At 39.9% G+C, this 13,964-nt stretch overlaps 1 protein-coding gene across 7 annotated transcripts in view; it reads left to right on the top strand.

Annotated features, from left to right (window-relative positions):
* usp2a (ubiquitin specific peptidase 2a) overlaps positions 1 to 13,964 on the top strand; it is a 94,004-nt gene that overhangs the window by 63,840 nt on the left and 16,200 nt on the right. For 2 of the 7 annotated variants that reach the window (XM_030393057.1, XM_030393054.1), the window contains exon 1: positions 1,166 to 1,774. The exons of 4 other annotated variants lie outside the window; for them this stretch is intronic. In XM_030393057.1, the coding sequence (XP_030248917.1) occupies positions 1,619 to 1,774 (156 nt within the window). In that variant the 5' untranslated portion in view covers positions 1,166 to 1,618. Of the gene's footprint in view, positions 1 to 1,165; positions 1,775 to 5,009; positions 5,049 to 13,964 lie in introns of those variants that run through there. One more of the 7 variants, XM_030393065.1, reaches the window with a different exon arrangement.

Below are 13,964 nucleotides of genomic sequence, written 5' to 3'. Positions count from 1 at the left end.
TCTGTTGGCTGAGTAGAAGTCTGTGTTAGTTTAAATAGGCTTAATTATTTAACAGAACATGATATAGATGAGAAGACATTTATGTGTGTGAAAACAGCATTATGTTGGGGATAAAACAACTGTACAGTCAAACAGCCACTTAATATTAACAATGTAAAACATGATCAAAATGAGTTACCCCCATGAGATTATGCCGAGGTCTTACCTGTTTGAACAATGTTTTTATGTTTCAACTTAAGCTGCAGCCAAGTGCGCTTCTCAGCCAGGGTTGCACCTAAATTAAATAAATTAATAGGCTACCACTCAAGCAGTTTCCCCCTGTAATATTATTGTGATTGCAAAGGACTACATTTAAAATTACGCATTGACCCGAGCGCCAATGTTCTCCCACGCCTTCTCCCTCTCTTTTGCTGCTGTAGCGGTTTTACACTTCCTTCTAAAAACGTGCTCAAACTCACCGTATGAGCGCATTAATATTTCCAATTCCAGTGGGGTGAAAAACGTAGCCCTCCTCTTCCCCGTTGCCATGGTGACTCGTCGAATCAGGGCTCCATTGATGCTGTCTTTTTATACTTGTGGTGCACGTGCTTAACTCCAGGTTAAACTACTCCGAGTTGATCAAACTAACTCAAATCTGCTGTTCTGGAACCGAAAACTCAGAGTTTCCTATCTCAGAGTAGATCAACTCAGAGTTCAGGGTTAGACTCAGAGTTTGTTGAACCTGCTTTGTGAAACGGACCCCTGGTGAATTCTAGACTTGCGGCAGACATCCGTCTTCATCCTCTTATTGTAACAGAGTGAGACTAATTACTACTTAACACCTATTCTGTTGCTGGTGAATCACCGGAATTTTATCAAAGACCAATTTTAGGACAGCAGAATCTAATTTTAGACCCACTGAGTCAGACTGTAGTAAAAAGGAGCCTATATCCCTATTGTCAAAGGTATACAGCAGTGTGCCTTCCATGTAGCCATTCTCATGCTGTAACAATGTATGTGGCAGAATGTACTGTGGCATATAAACCTTTGAGGACGAAACAGGGCTTACCCTGATTATTGTGGAGACGAGTAGTCTCCTTGGTCCTTCAGTTTTGACACAGCAGCGTGGAGAAGGATGGACTGTGACGTAGGCAGCAGGGTTGGAGGCGGTCGCTGACGTTTGTTGTAGGCCGACTTTTACCCGAGCCAGAGGAGACAGACCTCCAGTCTTGTACAACGGAGAGGGAGCACACTATGTATTTATTATCGTTTACGGAGCTACTCCAGTGACAGGGCATGCGTTTTGCACACAGCTGTGTACAATGGCTCAACACTCGGTGGCTCACTGGTAGTTATTTAGTCTTTATCGGTGTTACCGGCGCTTTATCGCTCGCAATAGGGGTAAGTAGAGTGATTTAAGGGGAACGCCACAGGTCCTCTGTTCCGGCGTGATTTGTGAGGCTGGTGCCGTGATATGAATGAATGAATGACAACAGGCAGAGAGGCTATCGGAAAACGGAGTGAAACGTCTAATTCCTGCAACAGAGAACGGCTCGTCAAGCGGAGCAGGAGCGCTCGGAAATCACTCGCTCTCGTCTGAATAACTCACACCAGTCCTTGGCTTCGTTCCTCCGCCAGCATGCCGAGCATGCGACAGTCCTACACGGTGACCGTATCCGAGGAGCCGCCGGCGGCCGCTTTCCCGTTTCTGAAGCAAGAGATGCGGAGAAAAGGCAGCATGTCCGGCTCGGTGCTGGTGTCAACTTTCGTGGGGCTTCTAATAAACCAAGCAAAGGTAAGAGATGGTGCCCGCTGCGTCCCGTTATCTCTGCCTCACACAGAACGGCACACCAAACTCCATTGAAAAATCTGGCTCTTTTTTTAAATCGTATTATTATTATCCTATTGGCAAAGCTGCATAACTCACAAGGCCGTCGTTAAGATAATTTGTGAATTGTCTGGTAGTAACCATGAAAAGAGCCATGTATAACATAGCAAACAGCAGTTATTTAGTTGCTTATTGTGAAATCGGTGCTCGTGTGGTCCACCGTCTCCTGTCAATGATTCTCGGTGGGTGGTAACAAGCAGTGTAAACATACAGTAAGATTAAAACGCATATTAAAGGGCTCATTAACGTGTCAAATGATGCTGAATTTATGTAAAGCTCACTACTTAATACAATTCCACGGGTTAGTATTCCATGCTCAACCAGGATAATATCTGTGAATGTGAGCAGGAATTGGAAACAGGGTCCACAGATTTAGTAAGAGAGCTATGGTTCCTTGTAGGCAGAAACGAGGCTGATGTCACTATAAAGAGGACACAGATAGTTATTTCACTGTATCTTGTCAAGGATGACCAGTTAAACGTTGAAGTGAGTCATTTGCAGAGGTAAGCCGCTCTTTTAAGCCGCTGTACTCCACTGTGTCAGGATCAGTAGGCCTGCACTGGCAGGTCACTGGTTATATAACCACCATTTAATCCCCCTCATAGGCTACAGTTGCTCCTACTACACTGCTCTTATGTATTCCATTGTAGGCCTCTAATGGAAATAAATAAAGGACTGACCCTTTCTGGTCTTTTTATGCCCTAGAATATCATGGATATGAATTTTGCCCCCGGCTGTTTCCATATGGACAAACAGCCACATAGATTATACACACAAATGTAGGTCTGAGTACATAATGTACAGAAAATCAGTGTGTTTAAGCTAGTTCAGTCTGTAGACAAAACATCTCCACAGGGTAAATGTATGTAATTATTTTGATGAGTTTATTTATTATCATGGTGGGAAAGATTGTAAAATATTTTTTCCTCTGAAAAAGTCTTTCCACACTGAGCTGATTTCAATAATTAAAATTGAATATAACATCAAACATGTTAACCACATGAACGAAATTGGAACTGTTAGTAATGATTTGATGCTGATGTGTAAGAAAGGTAATTTCAGCAAACCAATAACTTGTCATAATCTGTGTAATATTAAGTTTGGTGATGGGTCTGATGCTTAGCATGGCCCTGCTGACAACAAGAGACCTTGTGTGTTGTCTTTGACTTAAAGGTCCAATATGTAAGAATTTTTCTTTTTTCATCATTTCATAAAGTACCTAAAATTTTCAAAGAAAGAATTTGAATCTGATGAAATAAGAATTTTAATGCCCCTTGATTGTTTTAAAGAGATATCTTCTGAAGCTAAGATGCTAACCAGCCAGCCGAGCTCCCCAACTGGACCGCTAGCTGCACGGCTAACTGAGCCAATTTGCTAATGACAGCGACAGTTAGCAGTTACTCTGGTAATATACTGCCCCCAATTTGAAGCAAATTTTTACATAATGTATTATTAATTTTTCCTTGCTGTCAATTCCTTGTTTACAGCAGGGGAAATTAAATTGCGCGTGCATTGTGAAATTGAAGGTGAAATTTGAAAGCCCACTATTAGAGGATGAAAAGGAACTGCTTAGTTTGTCACTGGAGTCTTCCTGCTGCAAGTATGTGTGTGTGCGTGTGTGTGTGTGTATGTTCCCAAGCTACAGTGTGGAGTGGAGCTGCCGTGTGCCAGCTTCTGTTATGTAATGAGACATCACACTAGAATATACTTTAGTACAGGCCAGGCCTGGCTGCTTGGCACGCTTTCAGCCTTGTTGTTATAGTCCACCTGCTCTTCCTGTCCTGTCCTTCTCCTTCTGCTCTTTGTCATCCGTCCTCCACTCCTTCCACCCACAAACCACCGTAAGGTACTCTGTCTTTCTCTTAGTAAGTGGACACATGAATTTGTGCATGAGGAAAATGTATGTGCAATTGCGAGTGTGTGTGGTTATCTGTGATATCGTGCGTGTTTCTGCACAGCATGTTCTCGGCACACCAGCACTGACAGCTGGAAGGCCAAAGGTTGCTTTCTGCTGTAACTTTCTAATCTTGCTCAGTAGTTTTAAAGCTAATGCTGGAATGATGACTCAATTAGATGATTGACAGAAAATCAATTGCAAACAATTGTAATCATCCAATCCAATAATTTTAATTTATCAAGAACAAAGTCTGTCAGTTGAGTCAGAATCAACATAGCAATATTAATGTCTGTATATTGTTTTATTTCATTGTATATTATAATATGGTGAACATATGTGTACATATATATGTGTACATGTATGTACATTAAGGTTATATCAAGTTTTATGTCTGTCAGAACAAAATATTTTCTGTGTCAATCTGTGGTTGGTTAGTTGGTTTATTGAAATATGTGTTCACTGAAGATTGTATATATTTTTTAATTCCTTTTATACGAAAGAAAAATACTACCAGATATAGCCTGAGAATACCACACTGGCATTGACTTCAGTGGGAATCACTTTTTTTCCCTTTCCTATGCGAGTTATATGGTATCTATACTGTATACAATGTGGAGGTGATTTGTTACACATACTGTAAGTATTTGGTTATTTTCCGTATACTTGTCAAACCAGTGATGTGATTTTCATCAGCAGGGTGTTGTAATATGAAGTCCAGGCTTCAGCATAACAGCCTGTTAGCTAGTAGTTAACAATTTTACCACTGAGGGTGGTTTTGTTTTTTTCCTGTTGGAGAAATGCATAACTGGAGATGTGTGAAGATGAACAGAGCAGTTATGTAAGAAGCCAGTGCATTGCTTTATGGTTACATGTTCTCAGACTGTTATCTATACAATGCTGGATGCTAGTGTGATACCCCTGGTGTGTGGACAGTGTCTTCTCACGGCCGTCGATCTAGTGAAATGTTACTCATTGGCCCTGTTCATAGGATCATAGGCTATATTTATTTGTATTTCTCAGAGAGACAGCCATTCTTAGAGGATCTCACTGTTTACTTGTTTGCATGTAAGTGTGGGAAACACGTGACCCAACATTGACTCCACAAGCTCCGATGACTGATTTCATCCCTTTGTGTGCTTTTCAGAAGGAAGAAATACATAGATGTCTCTCTTTCCCAATAAGGCGGCAACATTGAGTGTGTGTCTGCACAGTCACACACACATAAGCTGGTATGTGAGCAAAAGTGTCACCTTTTCTCACATGGGAGAAACAGCAGCCAAAAAGGTAACTCATAGAGAGTGAGAGAGAGATTGTTTATGATGGTCTGCCAAGTAGAGGGACAGGTCAGAACAGACTGTTCTGCTGTTCTTTCTCAGCAGCCAGCCAATCAGCAGTTGGCATTCGGCAGTGCCAGGTGGACCAAGGCATCCTGCTGCTGGTAGTGTAAAGTTTAGTTTACAAACCAGGAGGCACATGCAGAGCATTGAGGGGGAGAAAGTTGTACGTGTTATTGCTTTGGTATTGGAGGCATATTATTCGAGCATTGCCAATACTGCAATTAGATATTAACCATCCACATTGATTTTAAACCAGCTCTGTGAGTTTCCAGGACTAGAACAGGGTTGTTTCAGTGGAGAGTTTTAGTTTTAATGGTGGTTGAAAGCTGCCTTAGAGGAATTTTAAACCTATGGACTATTGCCGATCAATAGTTTTTTTTGGGCCAACTCCAGCATAAGGGTGTAACATAAGCACCTAATACATTGATATGAAAGTACTGTGAATTGTATTTATTTTCTTTGTTCATATACACTATGAAGAGGATCCATTCTTTAACACCATAGGTATATATATTCATCATGCTTATCATTTGGAGGGTTGCTGGAGTTTGAGTCCATCCCAGTTGACTTTGAGGCAAGAGGTTGGTACACATTAAAAGACATTAACAACTACAGCCAATTTAGGATTGCCAATTAACTTAACCTGCATGTCTTGTTAAACTTCATAGCAGATGGTACAGTGAACCTCAGAATGCTCCTGTGCACTCATTAATCATTTGGAATAAGCTCCCCTTGTGGGTTTTCATTAAGCTTTATCATTTGTGCTTGGATCTTGTTATTTCCGCACATCTCCAAGAAGTTTTGATTACTGAGGAGCTGTGGCATCAGGTTATTTCTCACTATACCAGCCATGCTCCACCTGTTAAACTATTAACTCACACAGTAGTCATTTGTGCATTTCTTGTGGTATGATACAGTGGCTTACAAGCTGCAGCCTTGCCGGCAAACACATCGGCCCTTTCAGCCTCTGTCCCAGTCTTGTGCTGCTCCTCTCGGGTGTCACTCATCCTGTGGTGCCATTCTTTGCTGCCAAAGTGTGGCAAGGCTCACTCACTGCTGCTGCACCAGCCAAAGTGGTCGGCGCAGCAGCTAATTCTCACAATGCGCCTCACCAGTTCTGCTGATGGCCAAGTGTTTTTTCACCAACCGTGAGAAAAACATAAGCACAACCCATTCATTTTCATTATTGTGTTAACGTAACCTGTGTGATTTTATACAGTGGTTAAATTCAAAATAAAGAGGTTGAATTCGACCTTTTGTTTCCTGGTCAGTAAAAAAGATCAATAATTATTATCGATATCAGCAGGTATGAAACTTTTTTGCCATATTGCTGAGGCCTACCCTCACCCAAGAGAAGGCACAGGTAACATCTGACTTTATCCATTAAATGTTTTTTTCTTCACTTCCGTATTTTTGCATCATTTACAACCATGTTTTTTGTGCGCGCATGTTTGGATGTGCACAGTTTAAACAGATGGAGACCCTATTATCATCAATACATTGCTCCATAGCACTACTTGTTATTGCTGCATTAGCATCAAAAAGAAAATATGAATTGGAGCTTGTATGTCAGAAATTTCACCTCAGCTTTCAGTCACTTATTAAAAACGTTGATGGATAATGACTTTACAAAACTCAGAGATCAAAAGTAAGAGATGTGAAAATATTGTTCTTATTTTAATTAAAACATTCAAGAGCAAATGGTTCTCATGAATGCTATCATCAAGTGCAAGGCTTCCAGGTAAAAATAGCTTTAATAGGCTTCAACAAACATGTAAATGCATTCCCACAGTCATGTCCTTATGACAAGAATGTAGCCTTAAAACCGTCAGTTGAGCCTGAAATCCTTCCTGTCCTAAGCTTCTGATCAATATCAGCTAATGTCCGAGGCTACAGTAATGCATGTCAGGCATTTGCTACACTTAACATTTCTTAGACTAAGCTTGATGTTAACAAAGAATGCATGCTGCACAGTTTAATCTACCGTCTGAAGGCCAAAGTTCATTGAGCAGTGTCATGTTTGTCAGACAGGAACAAATGCAGAATCTTTCTCTCTTAATCTAGTTTGTTGCTGTCCTCCTCTGTTTCCCTATTAAGTCACCCTAGAAAGGAAAGCCATAATGAGGGATTATCCATTTCTTCCAGCCTCCTCACCTTGCTTTGACCCATTTCCTCTGCTCCAACACCAGCCCCCTTCCCTCAGGCCAGCAGGCCCACATCTTTGACTTAATTGAGCACAGTGGATAGAGAGATTTTACTTCCACCAAGCTGGGCACACGCCAAGGGACATTTCCGCTGTCTCTTATTCCTAGCTTTAGGAAGCAGTTCAACCTGGCCCGTGGAAAGCCTCTCTGTTCGGCATGCTTTTTAGCCTAAGAGGAGTAGGATTTCAAAAGCAGCTTGCTAGTTGCCTGAGCTGCCTCTGTTATTTATGATCAGAGCATTTTTGCAAAGTTATCCCCCTGGGCTGCCTCTTTTGTGTCTATCAGTCTGCTCACATGGAACGAGTCACACTGTGAACAGTAAATGTATGTTCCTTCTTGTGACTGTTGGTATGATATATCCGCTCTGGTACTCTTTATTTCTTCCATTCTTTCACTTTATCTTCTACAAGAAACAACAATCTCTTTTGAGTACATAATCACTCTTCTTTCTGCTTTATAAATAAATTGGCAACTGCAAATGATAATAATAATAATAATAATAATGATCAGACTGAACATTATAAGTTAGCAGGAAGTACTGTAGTGTTGCAGAGATGACCTGGCCAATCGATCTTCTTCTCCGGATGTAAGAAAATATGTTTGTTTGGTACAGACCCTAACAAAGCTCACATCATCCTGATTTTAATATGTTTTCAATGAAAATAGAAAATTGTGGTGTAAAAAGTACTAGTTCTACTACCACATTGTTTTGTAGCAGTCAAAAGATTCTTAGATATTTAATGATTTTGTTGTTACGTGTTGTTTGTAAGATTATTTAGCCGTTTCATTTGACATTGAGATATTTAAGATATATAGCACTTTGAATAGCAATGTTAGTATTTTATTTGTAACTTAGTTACTTAGATAGTCAGGAAATATTCAGATGTAGAAAGGATTGAAAAGTGGTGGGAATGTATTTCAGGAGCATGTGATACTGCAGTCACTGAGTCTGCAGTCAAGGACTAGAGTTGGTGGTGTGTGAACAATAATAATAATAATAATTATTATACTTTTAGTATTATTAATAGTCATATATCAGTTAGTAAAGCTGTTATTACTGCTGTGGCTGCTTTATTCCACCTCCTCCCATCTCGCCACCGCTTCTCCCTCAGATGGTTTTTAGTGTGAAAGTGATCAAAATGTCCCAGGCTGCTTCTTTTTCTTCAACATACATATTTGTTTAGTTAGTTTTACTTGACACGCTAAGCAAGCACTGTGTGTTTGGTAGGCTCTGTCACAGTTAATTGCTGAAAAAAATCGAAATTGCAATTGAAGCATGACTCATTTTGATATCCAAGTCGCAAGAACTGCAATTATTTTATAAAAGTAAAATGTGTCACAAAACAGTGTTTTAATGAAATGTTATAGTGCTGCTCTGGCCCACAGGCTTGTTCTCCAGATGTAATAAAACTAGGGCCGGGACTTTAACGTGTTAATTACGATTAATTAATTACACAAAAAATAACGCGTTAAAAAAATTAACGCATTGTAATGGCACTAATTTTTGCACCGCGGAAAGTTTCTCACTGGATGAGTTTCAGGGATACCGATTATACTGGAGCACCAACAAACGTTCATGCATAGCGTTCATGCAGTGTTGGGCAGTAAAGTCGCTACAAGTAGCGGCGTTACTAGTTTAACTACATTTCTCAGTAGCGTGGTGGTAGCGTCGCTACTTTCTGAATGAAATAGTTTTTCAGTAGCTTAGCTCTTTTATTGACCAAGTAGTGCGGTAGCGTCCACACAAGCTACATTTTTATGAACACCTCTGAAGTTCAGCGCAGCGGAGCTTTCTGTTGCGGTCTGAAATGAAAGGATAGTCGGTGATGCCACCGCCACACATGGCCGTGTATGTGGAGCCGACAGAAGCACTTCGGTATGACGGTGACACCACGGACTAATCCTTGCATACAACGTCTCTGCTGCACGGGAATACAGACAGGTTAGCATGAGTGAGTTACGTTACTTGATGGAAAGATGGCAGAGGGTGAGGAGGACGGAGACGAGTTGATCCCGAGGGATGCAAAAGACAAACTTGAATAATAAACAAATACAGTAACAGAGAAACATTACTCTGAATTGTTACTTTTGTCATTTTTAACCAGCTTAAAATGTATGTAGATATAGCTACTACTACAGAGTGGGCCTAATAAAAATAGCACTTTTGAAACTGCCAGTTATATGAGACACTGGTTGATGGATAGAGTACTTTATTAATCTCAAAGGGAAATTAAAGTGTTACAGCCACTTGACATAAATCAAAATCCAAAAACAATGAGGTAGGTAAAAGAAACAAATACAATTAAAGGCTGAATTATATACAATAACTAAATAGACTAACTCAAATATCAAATATAAATTATAAAGCTGAAACTAGAAGACAAGAGAACCTTAACGAAAACTACAACTATAATATACTATTTGCTGTTTAATTATGTTAATATGCTACAGTGTAGGACACTGTCCATTAGTGTAAGTCAGGTGGATATTGCTGTGGTAGCAAGGTGAATGACTGTCCATGGATGTTAGAATTAAGTGTGCATTGATAGTTGAATAATAAAATATACAAAATAGTGAAAGCACAAATTATTGTTTAATAAACAATTGAACGATAGCTTTGACTTGGAATGAAGTTGTTCCAATATAAAAAAAAATAGCTTTGATGTAGTTAAGCTACTTTTGCCATTTTGCTGTAGCTTAGCTTGCTACATTTCTCTGGGGAGTAGCTTTGGTGTAGTGAAGCTTAATTTAATGTAGAGTAACTTGTAGCTTAGCTCACTACTTTTTTCGAGTAGCTTGCCCAACACTGCGTTCATGACTTCAGACAACAACAATGAACGAAGAAGCAGATGAGACTGCTCTGGTTGGCCCCGTGGATGGGAAATTTTGTTTTAAAAAGCGGACGGATGGCAGCGTAGATAAGAGCACGGTTGTGTGCAAATTATGCAAGAAGGAGTTTGCGTATCACCGCAGCATATCAAGCCTCAGATATCACCTAAATGCTAAGCAACTATTTATTATGTTGTTGTTGCAACTGGCACTTTATGTTGAACTGTTTATTGTTTTGGCCAAGGTTATTTACAGAGAGTTGGACTGGAATTGATTTGTTTAGATCAACTGTTGTTAAAGTCTGTTATGGCCTCTGAAGATAGATGTTTTCCAATAGTCAGGGTTTCCAATGTTCTGAATGTACTTGAAAGTATTGTGTTTTACTTAAAAACAAAGTGTTATAGTTTACAGAAGGTCTACCTACCTATAGGCTACCTGAATCTCTGAAATGTATTCCTAAATAAGCTATTACTACACTTTATGGCAAAAATTGCACTGGTCTGTTGGTCTTGAAAAAAAAAACCCAAACAATGTTTTGTTGCTTAAGCTTCTGTATTCAGTCATTATTCAATGGTATACTAAAATCCATGTGAAAAAAATTGCTTCTCACTGTTCTCAGGTCAAATATTTAGATGCGATTAAAATGCAATTAATTTCGATTAATTAATGACAAAGCCTCTGATTAATTTGATTAATTTTTTTAATTGAGTCCCGGCCCTAAATAAAACATGTTTTTTTTTTGGCAGAGACTGGCTCAGACACTTCTGTTGAGGCTTTTCGGGTACTTCAGGAGCAGTGTTTTCTGTGGGAGAGAGGAGCTCTCTTTGGCTTGGACATTAGACCTTTTAACTTTCAAAACCACTGAAATGCAAAAATACTGAAGGGAATGGAAAAATGAAAAATAATAATAGGTCTTGATTTGTAATTTTTTTATAAAGCATTTTATTGTTTGTTAACAATAATAAATAACTAGCTACGGTTTAATTGACTATAAATCTACCATTGTGTAACCACATTTTTGGAATAATGCACCTGTGTAAACTGTCTACAGTGGTAAGTACTGTATTCCTCATTCACTTGTGGTGTCCTGTTCTGCTTCAGTGTTAGAAGCTGCTTTAAACTGCCTCATTTCATTTATACTCAGGAGACTGCTTATTGAAACATAATGTCACATCTTGGTTTCATTGACTTCCATTTTAAACAATGCTCATCACTGAACATACCCACATGATCAAATCCCTCCAGTGTGATGTTTCCTCAACATTTTTTCAAAGCCGGATAAAGCTGCTTGACCCTGCCCCATAGGGCTGCTAACTCACCGAAAATAATGTTATCAGTGCAGCTATTAGTGTTGGCATCCATTGATGCTCCAAATGCTGCCTTTAAACAAGAGTCAAATCTTGATCTAAAAACTGAATCGACCTCTACGTGAACATGGGATGATGGTCCTCGTGTGAAAGTCACATCTGCTCCAAGTCATTCACTATCGACTACTCTGATCCAAACTCCCTCACACACTGAGTCACACACACTCCCTCTACACTTGGCCTTGTCACTGTGATGTCACCATGTCCTCTAGCGTTCCATCCCGCAAAAAATAAGAATAGCGTTGCTATGGAGACAGAGCCAAGATGTTTCATTGTAGTGACGTCTGCCAGGCCGGCCGAAGGATCAGCCAATTGCAAGTGTACAAGCAGGCGGTATTATAAGCAAAGCTGCTATTTTTGGGACTGGCCGAGGCATTAGTCAGCAGAGTACATTCCAACAGTGGGGCTAAGAGGTGGGTGTCTGTGTGTCTGTCTGTTATGAAATATAATTTGACGTGACCACAGAGGATTTGTCCTGCATCCTGTCATTCTGGAGTCATCAGTGAGTTAGCAAAGCTGTGTGTGTGTGTGTGTGTGTGTGTTTGCGTACTTATGTTATATGACCGTGGCCAATAAAGTGTTCCATTCACTACAATGGAATTTACAGAAAGGAGGATTTAGATAAGCCATGGTTAATTAAACTGTAGATTCTCTCCCCCCTCCCTGCATGCTGCACTGACTCTCTCTCTTTGCTGAAGCAGAGACAGATGGCAGAGGTTGTTTGTAAAATAGCAAAAAGCCCATGCTTCATCACTACTCACAACTAGATAACCTGCAGGCTCATGCTACTGATGAACAAACGAACGTGCTCCCAATATGTATACTTCCTGGAGGCTAACAGCATAGCTCAGGACAGGACTGCACAGTTTGATTTCTGTAATTACATTCAGGGTTCTTTTGCTAAACCTGCGATGCAAACTAAGCTCTTCTGTTAAGAGCTGAAATAACAGAAAAGTACTCTCTTAACAATCGCAATATTTTGGTAATCAGTTAGTTCCTTAAAGCTGCACAATGAGATTCTTTATATTAGGAATGTGTAATTTGCTCATGGTTACCCACAAAGAATTGTGTCTTTACTCTGCACTCCCACTCTGGACTAGAAAGCATGTTAGTGTCTTTCAGCTTATTTGGTCTAGTCTCAGGACTTCCATTAACCTTGTTAGTAGTAGCAACAGGCAGCTGGTGCAATTCCTGAGATCAATATTTTAATATAGGCTATGACTTTTCCTGTAGATGCTATTTACAGGGTCCTAAATTAGCACCCAACAGGCTTAAAAGAGAAGGTAGATTTTACATTTAGTGAGTAAATCTTTCAAGGCTTGCTGCCGCACTGGCTAGTAAATGATTCAAAACAGTCATGTGATAAAAAACGATACTGAGAAGCTGTGGTGTTCAGCAAATGAATCAATAATTACAAATATATTTGTTAGATGTATGACCACTACAAATTTTTACTATTGATCCAGTGCAGAATTTTGTTGGTCGGTTTCCTCCAGCGCCATGAAACATTCAGTTATAATGATGTTGACCCTAATATCACCTTTCTGTCATGTTTATGTACAGCAGGTTGAGAATAATTTAACAGTTCAGCAAGTTTAACTGCACACTTATAACTTCTACTAGCAGACCACTGATAGCTATTTTAAAGGTGTGTTCACAGAGGACTACTCCTTTTGGTCAGAGTGGCCTCTGAGAGTACAGACTGTGGTCACTCACATACTTTGACACACATATATTATAGAGCTGAAACGATTACTCGAGTTACTCGAATAATTCGATTACAAAAAATGGTCGAAGCAAAATCTCTGCCTCAAGGCTTCGTTTAATTCCTATCACCCACGTTATGTGGCCTGCTTAGCTCAGGGATCATTTTTCAACACGGACTGTTATTGCGGACACACACGGCTACGTTCAGAGTTGGCACGATGGCGGAGAGTAGGGCTGCACGATTCTGGAAAAAATGTGAATCACGATTTTTTGTGCTTAGAATTGAGATCACGATTCTCTGGCACGATTTTTTCACAAAATGTTTATTGCACTAATGAGTAAAAAAACATTGTAGTATGGCAGAGGCATATGCCTCTGCCAAAGCAATGGTTTTTTTTGTTTTGTTCAAGTTCTATCATTGGATGAGAAATGATTTTTACAAAAGAAAAAAAAAAAATGTCTCCAAGATGAGAGGGAATCCTTTAATCCCTCATGTTGTACAGTGTTTATTGGGGCCGTATCTTTGGCTAGGTGATATGTGATAGCTGCTTTGATCGGCTTTCTAAAACGGAGGCGTAATATTCATCGAGTAAACATGTGACGTGACATGAAGCCCGAAGTTGGGCTGGGAACAGTTGACAACAAATTTGTCTTCAAAATAAGAGCTTTACATTGCACCCCATTGTAGTTTAGAACTGGGTTCTTAGCGGGGGGCTTTTACTTTGAAAGTAGCGACCGTTTCTAGCTTGCGCTACA

Source organism: Sparus aurata, chromosome 2 (genome assembly GCF_900880675.1).
Source record: "Sparus aurata chromosome 2, fSpaAur1.1, whole genome shotgun sequence".
NCBI classification, from domain to species: domain Eukaryota; kingdom Metazoa; phylum Chordata; class Actinopteri; order Spariformes; family Sparidae; genus Sparus; species Sparus aurata.
This window is presented reverse-complemented; position numbering and strand designations above follow the sequence as displayed.